Source organism: Mytilus galloprovincialis, chromosome 12, assembly GCF_965363235.1.
Source record: "Mytilus galloprovincialis chromosome 12, xbMytGall1.hap1.1, whole genome shotgun sequence".
Taxonomy (NCBI): Eukaryota; Metazoa; Mollusca; class Bivalvia; order Mytilida; family Mytilidae; genus Mytilus; species Mytilus galloprovincialis.
This window is the reverse complement of record NC_134849.1, coordinates 68,613,199-68,632,503: the sequence shown is the minus strand read 5'-3', so window position 1 is coordinate 68,632,503 and position 19,305 is coordinate 68,613,199. Positions and strand designations below refer to the sequence as shown.

Here is a 19,305-nt window from a genome sequence, read left to right as displayed (position 1 = left end):
TATACCTTATCAGAGACATATAATACAGTATTATATGTCTCTGACCTTATCAAGTATTTATACCCTTATATATAAGTTTGACTTGTAGCTTTCTTCAGTTATACATTTATCAGGTGAGATTTTGAAGTATAGATATATAAAACAAGAATGTGTCCATAGTACTCGCATGTCCCATCTGCACTATCATTTTCTATGTTCAGTTGACCGTGAAAATGGAGTAAAAACTCTAATTTGGCATTTAAATCAAAAAGATTATATCATAGGGAACATCTATATATCTATAATACTAAAGTAACGAGGTCCAATTTGTCAGACGTCTTCACGTAAAAACGATGAATCAAAGAATTCAACTTTATATATAACTAATATAGTACAATGGTGTTGATTAAAAATTACACCACTCCAGGCCCCTTTGTTTTCCCCGTAATTAAAATAGCCAATAATTAAGAAGTTCGGATAGAGTCCGACACCGATACCAATAGTATATTCACCTGTTACCTATTGCCTTATCTGTACGTTTCGCATCTGACAGGCGCACCACCAAATGGTGTATTTAGAATTTTGCTGTATACTGTTGAGTAAAAAATACTCCATTTCAGGCCCTTTTGTTTTTCAAATTATTAATATTACCAATAATTGATAGATTTCAGGTCGACGGGTTCAAACAGAAAGATTTTGAAAGCAGAGAAAACTGTGCATCTTATAATCGGCATGACTTTATCAGATGACAATACCAATACTAAAATAAGGCATACGCATAGTTATATACTTTAAGTCAGTCACGGACCCGCGATATCATGGGTGTGTTCTAGTATAATACTAAAATAACGAGGTCAATTTGTCAGCCGTCATGGGGTAAAAATGACTAATCAAAGAATTCAATTATATATATATATATATATATCCAATATAGGACAAAGGTGTTGATTAAAAATTACACCACTCCAGACCCTTTTTTCCCCAAATAGATTAATATTGCCAATAGTTAACAAGTTCAGGGTCGAATCGGATACCGATACCAATAGTATATTTACCTGTTACCTATTACCTTATCTGTACGTTTCTCATCTGACAGGCGCACCACCAAACGGTCACGGTGCTTCAGAATTTGCTATATATATACACAGGTTAATTGATTGGACTTCAACGTCATCAAAAACTACCACAACCAAAAATTTTAACCTGAATGGGACAGACAAACAAACGGACGGAAGGTCGGATGCACAGACCAGAAAACATAATGTCCATAAATGGGGCATTAAAAGTGATATTTGGAAATTGCTTCCGAGACAATGGTTTTGTTTGAAAAATCCAGACTGTGATTAAATACATATTTGAAAATATACACGTCTATAACCTATTTGAAATAATACATTATACAATGTTATACAGTTGCAAACTTTCCAGAGGTGCTATCCAGCACTTTGATTTTTTTTTATGTCCAAGCCATATTTAGCCCACTATTCAGTATGAATTTTCTCATGGTCAAAGGAGGTATATGCCTATAGTGTAATTGATTATTTATATAGCTATTTAATTAGAACTTACAATTGGTGGATAAGTGTCTCAATGGCGATCATACTACATCTCCTTATATGATATAAAAACAGACAAATTGCAGTAAAGTCTTTGTGTGACCATGTATCATGTGTATTGCTTACATGTTTTTTGTTGACCCCTTTTGAAAAAAATCTGGATACACTTAGAAATTATATAACCAACACTTACCAAATTAGATTTCACATTTATATATATGTCAATTTTCAACTTTAAATTATTGAAAAATGATTCATAATTTAAATAAAATCAGTTTATAAAAGATGTTAAATCTGGATACCCAGCAATTTTTAAAAAGTGTAAATACTGAAAGTTTTGCATGCATTTATTATACTATTTCCAGTATATGATCATTTATTATTGCAATTATTCAAGAATGGATGCCTTAGCTGTTATCTGCTCTTTGGTTGGGTTGTCTCATTGACATGCATATTCCCTAAATTCCATTCTCAATTTTACTAAAAAATGTTTATTTATTGTGATTTTAAATAATTCCTCATAAATGAGTATGTTTCAGTTAAAAATGTCTAAGAATGCAAGTTCTTATTATTGCGATATTTACCTAGTCACATTATTCGCATTCAATTATTTCTGAATTTACAGTACTGTACATGCATAGAGTTTGAGTGGTTTACAATAGGCAATATGTGTAATGGAACTTTACGGAAGAAAAATAAATAAGCGAAGACAATGATAGAAGTCTCATCTGTGTCTTATTTTGATAATGGAAATGGCAATACTTTATGAATACATGTATCTGTATATTTAACAGGACTGAAAGTATGTTTTTATCCAAATACAGTCTAATCATCTAATGGAACATACTTGTACAAGTTCAACTTTTACTGGGATTCATGTTTAGTACCAAATTGTTGCTTTTATATATGTTTATCTTCTTTAAATATTTCTTTATGAGTCCTTGTGCATGTTTCGTGTGTTTTACACCAATCAAGTTTGATTGAGCTATTGATATATTTTTGTCTTTTTTTTTCTGCATTGTTTACAGAGTTTGAACTTGTCAATTGCTGGTATTCATTGATATCTACATGTCATGCATGTATACTTAAAAGCTAGTCACTCATGTTGACCGACACTCTTTACCTTATACATGTAGTAGATTCTTTTAAATATATTGCAAGAATATAAAAATCCTAAATTTAGCTGTTGAATGTACATGAAACTTTCCGTAACATTAGAATTAAAAGTACAAGGTACCACCTTCGAATTCTATTGAACAACCTGCATCTCAAACTTTGAACCTGTATTCACCACTGCATGTTTCATTTATCATTATTTACATAGTTTTCTAAGGATTTCTTTCTCAGGGTTGAATTTTTTTTCTGGTTTCTTTGTTTTTTTTGTGTTTATTTTGTTCAATAACTGCAAAAATCAATGTCTAATTAATTAAGAGGGATATTAACATTATTTTGCCCCAGGTTATAAATTGTACTCCATTAACAGTTTTATAACCTATAATTAGGGTGGTCTTCCAAACAAAAGGATTAAATTATGCATCTAATTATTAATTTTGATCTTTAAAATTAGGTGAACAAATACATTATTCTATCTTATTATTTTTTTCAGAGAAAACTTCCAACCTTGTAATTAACTATGCAAAAATGTACCTGTCTTTAATAAGTTAAAACAATATATATCAACCAAAACTGAACTTATGTACACTTTATCATGTAAATATATATGGCCTCATTGTAAACCAATAATATTTCTATGTGAGGACGGATCGTATGATAAAAATGACACCAACTTTGAAAACACAATAAACCTCATCGCTAATCCTGGCTGACCCGGCCTCTTGAACTTTTAAAGCATACAACAATCACTTTTCCATTGTAGCATCAGATATTTTGTTTTATGACGTCAAAATTTTACTGGAACCTGTGTGATATCCAGTAATGGCAGACACATAGCGACAAGGTGTATTTATACCATATCTAAGAATTTAGCGCGCCGTTATTTCCTCTCTGTATCCATAATAATGAACCTTCACTAAAGTGACTTTTTAACATGTTTAAGGTTATAAACTCTTATATAAACATGAAACATTATAAAGCATTCCGTATAAATTTTATATCATTTGGTAAAAGCAAACTAAAGTTGGAGAACAGAAACGAAAAATTCAGAAAACGACCTCATAAAATAACTCAGAGCGTCGTCACTACTTTATCATGATCTCTTATATACGGAGAAAAAATAAAAACTAACACTTTCCCGGATTTTATAGTGAGGCTGTGCATGTGTAGAGACACATATTACCATCCTTGTTTTTAGAAAAATTGATTCAAAGTTGACTGATATGCATAGAAGTTTTTTTTATTAGAGGTTGTAAAATGTCCAGTGGCAAATACTTCAGGCATGTTCAGGACGACATAATACAAAAGTTGTGTCGTAATGCATCCATAAACAAATATTATTAGAACAGTCCGTCAGTTGTAAAAGTGATTGATAAAAATAAAATACATTTCGAATGATGTAAATGTGTGGGTTGTGTGCGTATTTGCGTAAAAGACCAAGTTCAACATTCTGTCATTTGTAAAAATCATGCAATAAAAATATCTGAGAATTTATATATGAATCCTCTTTAAGTAAAACACATGGCGCATTATGTAAATTTTAAAACTAAATTGACTAAAAATGTCACTAAAATGTGCCGTTTTTCATTCAAGCCTGCGTTTCTATAATTTGTATTCATACTGCAAAAAAAATCGGAAACGGCGTGCATCAGACTTACAAATTCAATAAAAAGACAGCTTAGCAGTCAGTGAAAAAGTTACCGGGGTTCTTGAAGCAGAATAAACAACACTTCTATCTTGTGAAAGGACAAGACGGAGACAAGCCATAAAAACACAAGATATTAAACAGATTTCTATTGAATTCAGCTTCCCATACATTAGGGTTTTTTTAAGGTTTTATGGCGGGAGACAAGAGAAAGGGGACGGGAGAATGGAGAAAGGTATTTTTTGTTAGACCATTTATAAATCTAGAACTGTAAAAGTGACGACATCAAAATTCAAATCTATTCTGTGGTTTTGTGGCAACAACATTGTGCATAAGTTTTATATATCAGTTGGTTGAGGAAGGCTAGAGTTATAGTATGGAAATCAATTTTGTAAAAACGGACATACACTATAATACGTAAATTCGGATCAATGTACAAGCAGACAAGGATATAACTCAATGCCCTCTTTGCTACGGCGGGGGCATAAACATGTACATTTATGAAATAAAATAAAACTCCGCGAAACTTCATGCATTGTTTTTGCACAAAGACGTTATGGCTAAACGTGACGTCATATAAATGAAAACTAACAAACTGACGGTCATAACGTTACTTGTATGATTCAAATTTTGATAAAATTACATCAAAACGACGATTTTGAGGTAGGTGTTGTTTTATTTTCGATAATATTGTAGTTATCAAACATTGGTTAATCAAAGCAATTCAAAATGGCGGGTCCCTCCTTTTTTCATTATTTGAATTCGAGTTATCTCCCTGTGTACGCAAACCTTACCTTAAGTCAGTAGTTCATTTGTAGATTGTGATGGTTTTTTTAACAAAACTATTTAACGGCATCATCCAACACACACATGACGGATTCATATACTTTATCATAAAAATAAAATAAAAAGTACATGTATGGGAAGTTCTCTTCTTGGAATAGTATACTGTTAACAGGTTAATATAATTTGAAGAAATCAAAGAAAAATGCATAATTTTGTTTGTAGCGGAACGTCCAGGGGCAAATGTTTCATTCATGTTCAGATCGAGTATATTTTTCTGAGTTCCAGACTCCCAAATATCATTTATAATCGTTATTGATAAGTCTGGCTAAATTGACGAGATGGTGCAAATGTATATATAGTTTTTTTACGTTATACAACACTTTTTTCATTAATATCCCATAATTCATCCACTGTACAATTTTCGTTTGAACATTTGTCAAAACAGAATCTTAAATGAATGTAAATCCAAGGCAAACAAGGTAAATTACGATTAAAATTCCATTAAATTAATGCAGAGTTATATTTAGGAAGAGACTGTTGAAAACGGGGAACGAAGAAACGTAAACAACGATGTTTCCATATGCAATCTTATAATAATATTTCTCCAATGAGTTGGATAACCTCCTATTCACTTCGATATCTGTACATGTAACGTTTGATCAGTAAAAAATATAGAAAATCTGCTATTATATACAAAGTAGTTGGAAGTGATTTATTTCTTCTAAATTCTAAAGTGCCCTTACTGCAGTGACGTCATTTAGAACTGTTCTACAGTCCTGACTGATTTAGTCAGTTCTGCGGTTAGAAGTGATTTGGACAGTTCTACCTAGAACTGATTTAGATAGTTCTACCCTAGAACTGATCCTGACAGTTCTACCTAGAACTTATCCTGACAGTTCTACCTAGAACTGATTTAGTCAGTTCTACCTAGAACTGATTCTGACAGTTCTACTTAGAACAGTTCTAGGTAGAACTGTTCTAGGACAGGTTAGAACAGTTCTATGACAGAATATGACAGTTATAATGAGAGGTTAGAAGTGATCTCCACTGTACATGCTGTAGTTGTTAAATTCAATTGACTTTTAGATAACTAACTCCCAACTTTAATCAAATGTTTTGATTTAGAAGGTGCAGATCTCATTGGTCCAAATTGTCTCTATGATGAATTCTTGACTAACATACTAAGGAAATAAAATAACAATAAACAACAATTAGTTTCATTATTGTCAACCTTTCTATATGTTCTAGCTGTTCTTTTGCTCATTCTTTGTATGTAGACTATCAAAAGATACCCCCTTAAAAAATAGAAACAATGGCCGTCTTTTCCCTCAGAGCTCTTTGATTAAAAAAAGAGAATAACGGGGTGCTAAAATATAAAAAAAAAGAGAATAATTTGTCGGAAAAATCAAAAAATGAAATATAAATTAGTTAAAAAGACCTTCAAAACCCTACAACCTTTATGTAAACATAAGGATGTATTCATTATACTCCCTCTTTAAAAAAGGGGGGGTATACTGTTTTACCTCTGTCTGTCAGTCCGTCCGTCCGTCCATTAGTCCGTCCGTCAGTCAGTCCGTCCGTCCGTCCGTCCATTTGTCCGTCCGTCAGTCAGTCCGTCCCACAAAACTTTCGTCACATTTTTCTCAGGAACTACACATCCACCCTTTCTGTAATTTAGTATCAACATTTATATATGTCAGCCATACCGTGTGATGCGTTTTCAGATTCATCACTTGATAACTTCCTGTTTACCGAACACTTGTATGATTTTACACATGATAGCCAAATTGAAAATTTTCGTCACATTTTTCTCAGGAACTACAATACAAGGATTTCTGAAATTTGGTTTCAGGATTTATATAAGTCAGCTTTACCGTGTGATGCGTTTTCAGATTCATCACTCGACCACTTCCTGTTTACCGAACACTTGTATGATTTTACACATGATAGCCAAGTTGAAAATTTTCGTCACATTTTTCTCAGGAACTACAATACAAGGATTTCTGAAATTTGGTTTTTAGGATTTTTATAAGTCAGCTTTACTGTGTGATGCGTTTTCAGATTCATCACTCGACAACTTCCTGTTTACCGAACACTTGCATATTTTTACCCTATTAATACATTGTATTATCCACTTGCGGCGGGGGTATCATCAGTGAGCAGTAGCTCGCAGTTTCACTTGTTTATTAAGAAACAAAATGTAACAGATATGTGACAAACACTAAATGCTGTTTTATGGAGCATTATTTTATAATAAATAAATTTTGTGTATTTACTGTCTTCTGATTGGTTAAAAGAATTAGCTTTATTTTCAATGTTATCAATTTTTATGGCGACACACCCACTCTAACGTTGTGTATTCATACGCCAACATCTATGTACGTTGTTATAAGTTTGATATACATCTTTGAGCCTTATTTTTGATAGAAATTTATTCATAATGAATGGCAATAATTTATTTTGAATTTATTGAACCATAAAATTAATTTTTGACTCTTCACATTTAACATAATCCGCTTCACGGATTATTGAATGTGAAGAGTCAAAAATTAATTTTATGGTTCAATAAATTCAAAATAAATAACAGCCATTCATTAAATATTTTAGAAACACTTAAAGCTGTTTTAATGACCACAGCAAAAGTTCAAAAGGATTGGAATGATGTTGCATTAGTTATGCGTTATAAACTAGACATTATAAGTTGAGCACATGTAAAATAACATTAAAGCACCACTCAACTATTATGGTCTCAGTTACTCATAATGAGATATCAGATATACAAGTCTTATTTGTAATTAACAGAGAAAAGCAATACAACAATTTTTTGTGTTTCAGGGTAAGACTCCGTATGATCTAGCGGCAGCAGAAAAAAAGGGACAGTATAAAGAAGTGATGGAATACTTACAGGTACACATGCTTTTAAATTACATATGCTTATATCAAGAATATAGCAGGTACATGCACATCCACAAAACCAGGATACTCCAAGATAGTAGATTTCAAGCTTTAAACATTTTGTAAGGCTTGAAAAAATATCTTGAAATATAATGCAATCTATTTATTATTACAAGTTTGATTAGACAACCCAATTTGTTTGAGGCGCCACATTATAAGCTTTGTCGTCCTTCCACTAAGGTAATCTGCCATTTTTAATTCATTAATTTATTGATACGTGATTTTTTTTAAAGTAAACAAAATAAGTAGACGTCTGCCATTTTTTTCAAGCAAGTACGATAAAGAACAAGGTTTACGAATTTGTATATAAGAGATATTTACACAAACAATAGGTTTTAATTTTACTGCTTTGTCAATTCTACTGTAGATTCCATAAGAATTGAGATACACGAATTGAATGTTAACTTGTCCTGCAGAAAACTTTATTTTACTTCCTCTACTATCATGACATTGTTTTAACATAGCTCCGATATCAAGGAATATTCAGTATGTTGGTGTGAAACCTATATTTGTAGAAGGTCAACCTTAAAATACACTACAGTTATCACTAACTATCTACGTAAAATCATGACAGTGTCCTAAAATTTGCTACCAGGTTCGAGATATGCTCTGGTTCTAGTTTTTATAAAAACAGTGGGCATAACACTGCAGTAAATAGATATGGTTTCTTTTGTGTCTTGCAGGCATATATTTATTTATATATACCTCATACCTCAGCAGCACAAACTATTTGTATAAAGCTTTTGAATTTCAAAAGGAAGAATAACTGGATGTTTTATCACTGGGTTGCAGATGCCTTTGAAACAAAGTGGTAGGATGTCATATGTAAATTGTCCTTGACCTGATTTTTGTTAAGCCTGCAAAATTTATTTTGCGAAATGATAGCAAATATTTAGTTATATTTATTTGTATTTTCTGATAAATAAACTTAGTTTTTGTTGAAACTGGGACTTAAGTCACCGAAAGCTCGACATAGGCATAGCAATCTGTCTTGACACCGTTAGCTCACTACTCAAAAGCTTTATATTTTAGAAGGTGGAAGACCTGGATACTTCATACTTTAAATATGTCTAATGTTATGAAGTTTCCGTCGGTCATATGTTCATTGTCCTTAATCTCATGTTCATGGTTCAGTGACTACTTAAAAAAGTGAAAGAGTTTGTGTAATGTTAATATCTATTTTATTGTGTCATATGAACTATTAATGTCCTTCAATTTTGACGAGACTCATTTCTTTCGTTCCATGCACAGAAATAGAAATATTGTGCCCATTGTAACAACTCTTGTGATATACCTATTAAATCTTTTTTTCTGTAACTTTCTTTCTGTACAATGCGTCCAATTTAAAAGAGAAATTAAACAAGTTCGAGGCAATGTTCATCAATTCACCATTCATTTTTGCCTTTTCTTACCTATTTCTTCATTAATCTGGAACGGTTGTAGAAAATGTACAACTGACTATTGATAGCTGTGCTCAAATATGATAATAACAAATAAATACACACCAATTCTATCTTTTCTCTCTCTGTTGATGATCCGTCACCGTACCGTATATTATATAATATTGAGTTCATACATGTTTTGCTGGGATAGTTGAAGTGGCTAAGTTAAGGGTAATCATACCACATTCACAGTCTACAGAATGCAATGATATTGTTGATACTTCAATATTATACTTCTCGAGGTAGTGATATTATTATCCAAAGCCTTCACACTGCGTACGATTTCCAATTTTATCTTACAAGTATGGTTATACATGGTTGATTTTCTTAGGTACTCAAGCTTCCTTCAGTTATGAAAAGAGGGACGAAAGATACCAGAGGGACAGTCAAACTCATAAATTGAAAATAAACTGACAACGCCATGGCTAAAAATGAAGAGGACAAACAGACAAACATTAATACACATGACACAACATAGAAAACTAAAGAATAAACAACACAAACCCCACCAAAACTAGGGGTGATCTCAGGTGCTTGGGAAGGGTAAGCAGATCCTGCTCCACATGTGGCACCCGCCGTGTTGCTAATGAGATAACAAATCTTGTAAATAATCTAATTCAGTAGGTCACATTCATGAAAGGGAAAGGGATTGTAGTTACGACGTAAAGAACATATCCGATATCATTTGTGAAACAGTTATTCCATAACTATCAACCAACTCGTGATGGCGTGCGTAAAATTTACGAAGAAACATGACATGCTAGAAATAGGTCAGCGAAATGTATTTGCCACTAAAAATAAATCAATCACAATCAGTTTGTTGTCCATTACAGACTACGTTCGGTTGTTGGTGTTTATTTTTTAAACTTTAACATTTCTACAAGTTTCCAGATATACACTCAATACATTTTACTGTTTATTTCAGACTGCTGTACTTAGGACAAAAGGTATTTTTTTATTTCATTATTAGATGTGACACATTACGTATATAGTGTTACTTATGCCTTTTAATTATGATTATTTATTTTTTTAACTATTCTGTTCTTTTTGTTTTTTTATATGTGTTTCAAAATTTTATTTCATTCTTATTGCGTTGATTGTTTTGTGTTAAGCGCTTAGAGTAATTTTAATTAGATAATGCGCTATATAAATATTGTAAATAATACTAATAATAACATATCTGTGTCAGTGTGAGGTAGATCCCTATTCAATTTAATGTCACCAGGTCAGAAAGAGACTGGAATATGTTTAGAAAATGAGTCCAATTGGGTTATTGATTTTGTATTTATGTAAGCTTTTCCATGTGTACAATTATTTCCACATTTTTGGTTTTGTAGATTGTATCTGTGTTTCTGCAATGGAAAATTGGTACATATCAACTATTTTTTAAAATAACACCCCTTGGAAATACGGATTTTAAATAAATTACTATGTTAGCACGTGCACTCTCATATGTGCAATTATTATAATTTATTTATGAAATTCCTTTATATCAACAATGAATCGAAAAGATTCGAAATCAGTTCCTATCATTTGGGAGATGAATGTTTACCTTTATTATCTACATGTGTCCCTAGATCCCGAAATGCTTGTGCTTTCTTAAATAAAGTGGTTCTGGACAAAATAATAAGAACTTTTTACACAATATTTGTTACCAAAAAAGACAGACCAAATTCCAATTTTGGATCACCGTTTTCGAGTTGATATCTTTTTAGAAATTGAAAATTTTCTGAATCTGAATTTATGTCTCAAGGAAGATTTGTTGCGGTTGTTATATGCCTGTCTAAGACGGGATGTATTATGGTATACCATTGTCCGTCCGTCCGTCCGTTGTCCACACTTAAGATAATAACTAAAAAACGCTTCCATCAGATTTTATGAAACTTTGTTGAATTGTTTATATCTATTGATGTCAGTCCACTCCCTTTCGATTTTTGTAAATTTTCTGATTTTTCGTTTATATGTTATAAAGTTTTATCCTTGAAAAAGTTTGTTTGCAGTGACAACTTGATGGTAATCGTTCTCTCCGCCTATTGCAGTGCATTCCAAGTTCTGACTTGTACAATTACAGTTAGTTTTTATCAAATCTGTTCAGCTTGTCAAAAAATTTAAAAGTAGTCAATGATATAAGGTATGCAATTGTATGAGTATTGGCTCATGTTATTTCGATGGGGTTAATGTGACCTTTTAAATTCCTTAAGGGTGAGATATATCTTGATTTCAACAGTTTATTACGATTTGGTCTGTTGGATACACTAACACAATTTCCATGGAGACCTGCCCATTCAGTTATTGTTAATTGACTTTGAACGATTCGCATAGTTGACATTTTTAAAAATTGACATTTTTATTTCAACGTTTGCAATTTTCCACCTTTATTACAAAACATGTGAGGCAAATCTCTTTTCATAGTTTTGTTATGGTTTTGTCTATAATGAATACTTTAAGCAATATATTGATGCATATGGCTTAATATCTTTCGATCATTCAGAGTTATCTGACCTTGCCTTCAGTGTTATGGATAATTGATAATGTAAAGTTTTATATTCAATCATGGTCAGTAAGGCATGCAAACAATGCAAGTATGTGCCCCGTTTTTTTCCATAAGGGCAGCATTATGCATGATACGTAACAAAATTTTGAAATTAAAATCTAATGTAGGATTTAAATTATCTCTCCTGGAAATTTATTAACAACAAAGTGTATATTCATATATAATTTACTTAAAATCAAACTGATGTGTAATCTTTTGAATATAAAAGACAATTGGTAAAATGCAAATTATAAAAATTATTTGTATAGGTAAGCAATTGAATAGATACAATCTTATCTTTCAATGGCTTATTTTAATAAAATAAATGGGAAGCAGTTTTCAGGTGTAATTTTGAATGAAATGCAATCGGTGGAAAACAACGCTATGTGCTACGCTCAAGTCACAATAAAAAGCTTAACCCTAAAAAACTACGGAACAATATAGTACAAACCTGGTATGATTAAATAATGAGCTTTCCAGATTTGATAAGGTGCTAGTCTATCAACTTATATCAACTCCATATTGCAATTATTCTCCTTTATCTATCAACAGTTTAACTGGATTGCAGGGTAGACGTAACAAAAAAAGATATCACTTATTGCTGAAGAATATTATGATAATATGTAGGCACTATTCCTAAAGTGTATGCAACTATTTGTAAGAAATCAGCAATACATCATTTCTTAACCATTTAGGAAATTTTTATTCACAGATTCCATGTTGAACAAACTGCTTGGCAGCGGAAGCTACCAATCTTTTGACATGCGCTGCATGGTAACCGGCCAATTTTCGGTAGGGAAATCAAGTTTAGTCAAGCTTTTAGTTGGGGATAATGTTCCAGAAGGGCGACATGCCACTGATGGCATTTCCCTCGTTGAAGGTCGCTGTGGACTTGACATAGAGACAAGAAATTGGATCATGATTGATCCAGGTAAGAATACACATTTACATATATATGGTTTTAACATGAGGTAGATGAACGCAAGTTCGATTTTGTAAAGAAATGGTCGAAATCAGAATTTTTGTTGTTGTATGACATTCAATCCTTATCCCAAACGTTCTGTGTCAAATGATGCCTGTCGTAATACTGCAATGCAGGGTTGGTGTTGGTTGCTTTCTGTTACATCTGTTTTTCATGAATTATTTTGACATTAATAAGGTTTTTTGTTTCCTCTGTTTCACTGGTTTTAGATTTCTGGTCAAAACCTTTTTCTTAAATCTAGTCAACTGCACTTTACTGAGTAGTTGTCTCATATGCATTCATGACACATCAGTTTTGAAAAAGAATAACATTTGTTTTCCGGTTTTAATGATGAAAAACAGGTTTTCTGCTGTTCAATGTCAGTTTTTCAGTTACATTGAGTGATTTTTTGACTATATAGTATAAATATATCAAAGTTTATCTAGTTTGTATGTACTGTGGATTATTTTATTTTGGTTTATACCAATGTTCGTGGATAGGGATAATTGATTAAGTGGTTTCGTTACAAGGCAATAGAACACTTGAAATTTGTTGAACATTTGAATTTTTTGTGTGCATGTTCCTGCAAAATTGTTCTTACAAAAATATCAAGGATAATATTGCAACAATTTCTTTTTTTATATACAGGAACATATAATGCCTTGGATGTAGTATACAATAAGGTTTTAATGACCTCTGTTGAAAAGGATGAAAGAAAACAAACAAAAACAGCAGGAAAACATAAATCAGATGCAAAACTTGTTGAACTTCCAAATAAAGACTATATTCATTCTCAGAAGTCAGAAGCTACCAAGTCAACATATTTTCCTGTGAACCTCTCAGGTGAACCCACTACACAGCCACAAGCTACCAAGTCGACATATTTACCTGTGAACCTCTCAGATGAACCTTCTACACAGCCACAATCTACCAAGTCAACATCTTTCCCTCTGAACCTCTCGGGTGAACCCTCTCAGCAGCCACAAGCAGCCCATTCTTTGTCACAACAGATTTCCTCTATTGAGTCTAAAAAACAGCAAATGAAGAAGAAAATGACAACTAAAATGACCAAAAAAGAAATGAGAAAGAAAATGGAAAAGGTCCTCAAAACTGGTAAATATGAAATGAAAGTTGGCAGACTCATCTTCTGGGACTTTGGTGGACAGTATGTCTATTATACAACACACCAGACATTCATGACTTTCAGAGCGTTGTTTCTAGTAGTTTTTGATGGAAGTAAAGAATTGAATGAAGAAATACCTGATGTACTGTGTTTTCCAGGGCAGCACATGACACCAACCCCAGCAGGTAATATATCAATTACAATTGTAACACCTATATTACTGAAACTACTTCATTTACCAATGACATGCATAAGGACAATTAAAAACCAATTGTGGCAAATAAATAGATAGAAGGGACACTTAATCTAGTGCATTATCTAGTTTAATAGTCCAGTTTTCATTCCTTAACTGGTTTCAAAACTTAGTATATGTACCTTCAACCTAGCATTTTGAAACATTGAAAAATTGCCTTCTAGATTTCTTTGTGTTGTTTTACTGTCGGGTTTCTGTCTCATTGATGTTAATCCCATACCTCCTTTAATTCATTCAAATACACAAATATCACAAACATCATTTATATATATATGTTTCGTAACGAGTGAGAATGGGATGTTGGATATCAATTTTTATGTCTCGTCGTGACCTTTTAAATCTGACAAACAGATATTTGTCATTTGTCCTTTATAGCGCATTGACAGAATAGGAAAAAGTCGATTATTAAAGAAGTTTAATTTCACTTCATGGTACACGGCTAAAAGTTGGCACAATCCTAGAAAAATGATTTTACTTGAATTTAAGATTGGTCGTCAAAAAGTCGTATGGTGCATTTTTTATTTTATTTCAGCTTTTAGTCAGCAAATTTGACATCAAATGCAGATCATAAGTGGCATGCAATTTGGCTTTTTATTCAAAAGCTGCATCTTATATCTTTCTTTTTTGTTTTATTTAAACGTGATACATAATGTTCTATGCATTACGCAAAAAGGGTAATTCTCAAAGCCTTTTGATGACAAATTATGAAGGTAAAAAACTACTTATGTACTGTTAACGGGGAAATTTTGTGTGTTACCCGATTCCAACATCATACAACAAAGCGCTGATGAATGGATTATATCGTATTTACTATAAAGTAATTAAACTGCAATTTTACTTTGCATGTACACATGTTTTTATGAGGTCATATTGTTTAAAATGATATTTTTTTTAATTTAAAAAATCTCTTCTAATCAATCATTTACTTTAAAAAAATCCGGATAGTTGTGTCCCGTCCATGATTGGGCTGGGACATAGTTTTCCTGTAATATTTGGACTTGATATTACTTGTTTTTGTTGATGTTTTATTGTTTCGTTTAATTAGTTTGGTGTCCATAATTCTTTTTTAAGGTTATGTTATTTTGATTTTATTTATGTAAATAAGTTTTTCAATGGTTTATTTAAGAAATAGGGATCCGACAAAATCCCCAAAAGATAACAAAACTAGAAAGTTCGTTGAAACTTTGCGTTATCATTTCTAAGAAGCAAACATTCATTTTAATCTCTAAACAGGTCGAGAACTCTAGATTTCTTTACGTCAGAACTTATTTGCATAGTGATTTCCCAAACACAAAGCCAATACGGCCTTGAAAAACTGACCAATCGACTCAATGAGCTACAATGCATTGTGGGCTACTACGAGTTTACTACAACCGGAAAACACGTGGAATTAGTGGAAGAACTGTCAACTAATATAGTGTCTGGGATTCTCAAAATATATGTTTTTGTTCTGTGTATGTGGTTATTGTTAGATATATAACATAATCTTCAATTTGCATGCTCAGATTAAAAAAGTATTGTTTATGGGCTTCACTATGCGACTTTCTTTTTCGCCTTGTTAAAGTTGTTTAACAGGTTTATTTCCAGTTATGCATTGTACCTGTGCAATAATTTTACGACCTGAAATAGTGAAATTTCAGATGAAATGACCACTGTCCATTATGAAATTTTTTGAGCTCTTTTAAACCTGTATAATGTCATTCCAAACTCATTTCTGCCTAGAAAAACACGAAAACTTTCATTGAAACACTTCTTTCTGTAAGGATGTGTAAAATTTTTATCAGGACCTGAACTGAAAGTAAGAACATCATAATATTCAGAATGCTGAAAATAAGTGTTATGAAAGCCGCAGGGCGGATCCAGCCATTTTTAAAGGGGGGGTCCTAACCCAGGACAAAAAAGGGTTGGGGCTTCCAACTACATGTCTCCATTCAAATGCATTGATCGTTCAAAAAAGGGGGTCCAACCCCCGGAACACCCCCTTGGATCCGCCACTGAGCGGGTACAGTATATAGATTAATACATTTTGTATAGCTTCATCCATCGATAAAGTCCGTGTGTTGCTAATCTTATCACAAAATATACCTCAGAGGTTTTTTATCGTTCGCCTGCTGTCATGTTGACGTATGTGAAATATCTCAACTATTTAGCTTCAGAGCCTCTGGATCACAGTAGGTGCCATATTACCTATTATTTTTATTCTAAAACGTGCTTTGTATGTAGAAATAAAAAAGATATGAGGTATGAGTGCCAAATGAGACATCTTTCAAAAAAAAACATAATCTAGTAAAGTAAGCAGTCATAGATTCAATGCCGAAAAGTACGCTATAAATGACCCAAAAATTACTTGTGTAAAACAATCCAAAAAAAAAACAACAAAAAAACAACGGCCCAATATAATATATATAAGGAGAAGAAATCTGTTTAATAAATGAAAACGTATATAGCTTTGTATATATAGGAGCCTGTATTTCAGTGGTTGTCGTTTGTTTTTTGTGTTACATATTCGTTTTTCGTTCATTTTTTCATATCGTTCAGGCCGTTAGTTTTATAGTTTGAATTATTTTACATTGTCATATCGGGGTCTTTTATAGCTGACTATGCGGTATGGGCTTTGCTCATTGTTGAAGGCCATACGGTGACCTATAAATGTTAATTTCTGTGTCATTTTGGTCTTTTGTGGACAGTTGTCCCATTGGCAATCATACCACATCTTCTTTTTTTATATTAGATCCAACGCTGCAATTTTCACAAAACATATCAAATTTTCCACCTCGTCGCACATACATATGGATAACATCATTACAGCTTATTTCCTGATGCTTGTCGAGCAAAACTTTGGTTAGCTTGCTTGCTTTGTTTGTATATTGTACAATCATATTAGGATAAAAATCAATTAAATTTAAATATAAAATATACAAGTTAAACTATGCCTATATATATTGTTTAAAGATGTCAATCTTATTTTCAAAGCTTGAATAAACAACTATACACACAAAGCAAGCAAGCCAACCAAAGTTTTACTTTGCAAGCATTAGGAAATCAGCTGTAATGATTTTATTCAGTTTGGCACTGTGAATGTCCGAGCCCGTTAAAAAACGAAAACAAAATGAAACTACAGTTGCTGACTGCACTACCTTCAAAACAAAGGGAACAGTTTGGAAGTCTCATATACTGAAATGTGACAAAAATAAATACATTTGTACTTATAGATTTTGTTAACACTGCCATGTCTGTAAATATTTCTTCGCCTTTTTACGAACACAAAATTCAAGGATAACACATTTGCCTTTAATTATCAATACGGAAATTGCTGTACTCGTGAATATAAGCACCGGCTGTTATCAACGGCTTACTTTACACAAGTAAGATTGTCTCATGGGTAATTTTGTTTTTCGATGTTGTTTCGTTGTTGTCTGGTGAAAGAATGCATGAAATCTCCGTGCCATCATCAAACATATTAACGGCTATACATCGGGTAATTCAAACCGTTTTTTCTTCGCATAGAAACAACTCTTCGTTAATCTGAGCATGGAAGGAATACTTTGTATCACGAACTATAAATGAGGATACACAAAATGAAAAACTAAGCGAAATTGTGAATCCCGCATTGCACGAAAAAATGTTTTGTATTTCAGTAAATAACACGTGTTCTCGGTTGATTGTAAACACGTAGTAGTCCATCATGCATTGTTACTCATTGAGTGGATTGGTCAAAAACCTAGGTGAAGATAAATTGCGTCACATGTAAATAAACAATGAAAATAAAACAATGTGCGAGAACATAAGTATGCTAATTTATGCATTTCTATATAAGGTAGTGGTCCCGACCTGCTAAAATAGTGTTATTTTATTAAATGCAGTGGTAGAATAATTGATTTATTTTTACAAACTTTACAGTAAATTGAGGTATTTTGACACAGTTGATTGGTGTAATGATGGAATATACCCAAGATTGCGCATATAATTGTGACTTTAATTCATAGATGAACATCTATCATCGGGTTCATTCTATTCGCTTGAAAATTGTTTATAATAAAAATGGATACTAATGATGCATAAGTCTACATGACATAGTGATATCTGCAGTTCGCACTGCAATTTGAAATGCAGAACCTTTTAAAGACCTTAAGTAAACCTTTTTGCTTAGTTCTTTGATTTTAAAATTCAGATATATTGAAGATTACCTTTCTCTTTTTTATCTACATTTTAGTCAGTCAGTACTTACATTTCCCAGTTAGCTTGTGATAAAGGATACTACAGAAATTAGAATGTTCGCTTCATATCTTGACCTTTTTCTTTGATATTGAGACGGATTAACGACTACAAACAAAAATCTATGACAAACTTTGGAGGACGATTTAAACTTTCCAAATGTAAATTCCCCAGCTAGGTCTCAATGTACTACACTTCTCTGCGCCTTCGTAAAATATGCACATATCTCAAATGATACCTTACGCTGGTGCTTGTTGAGTCAATACAGTCTTCGTGGACAGGGGTGTACCTTTGACTACTTAAAACAGGCTGCAGAATTTTAAGGGATATTCAAATATATTAGTCGACGATAATATCAAAACGGCAGAAGAACGACGTAAATGACAAACAAAATTCTGCAAAACTCTACATAGACCACCAAAGATAAACACGAAACATACTGAAAGCAAGGGGTTATCTCGTGTGCCCCCGGCAAGTTTAGAAGATTCTGTTTCAATTGTAACACCTGAGTGTCGAACATGGAAATTTAATTTTGGTGTCATGTACTTAATTATGAAAAAAACTGAAATAGACACAAAATAGGTTTTTATATTACCGTATCACAAATAATGATACCTTTAAGCTCTGTCGTGACCCAACTCACTAGCACGTCTTTTTGCGGTTTACAATTTTTAGATACTAAGTGTCAGATCAGATCTCAAAATTTGCAATTAATTTGTGTTCCATTCCTGTTTGTAATATATT

The 19,305-nt window shown here is 32.4% G+C and overlaps 1 protein-coding gene across 1 annotated transcript in view; it reads left to right on the top strand.

The window, feature by feature from the left end:
- LOC143054665 (uncharacterized) overlaps positions 1 to 19,305 on the top strand; it is a 71,309-nt gene that overhangs the window by 28,328 nt on the left and 23,676 nt on the right. The window contains exons 10-13 of the mRNA XM_076227686.1: positions 7,915 to 7,986; positions 10,402 to 10,423; positions 12,722 to 12,940; positions 13,619 to 14,278. Of these exons, the coding sequence (XP_076083801.1) occupies positions 7,915 to 7,986; positions 10,402 to 10,423; positions 12,722 to 12,940; positions 13,619 to 14,278 (973 nt within the window). The remainder of the gene's footprint in view (positions 1 to 7,914; positions 7,987 to 10,401; positions 10,424 to 12,721; positions 12,941 to 13,618; positions 14,279 to 19,305) is intronic.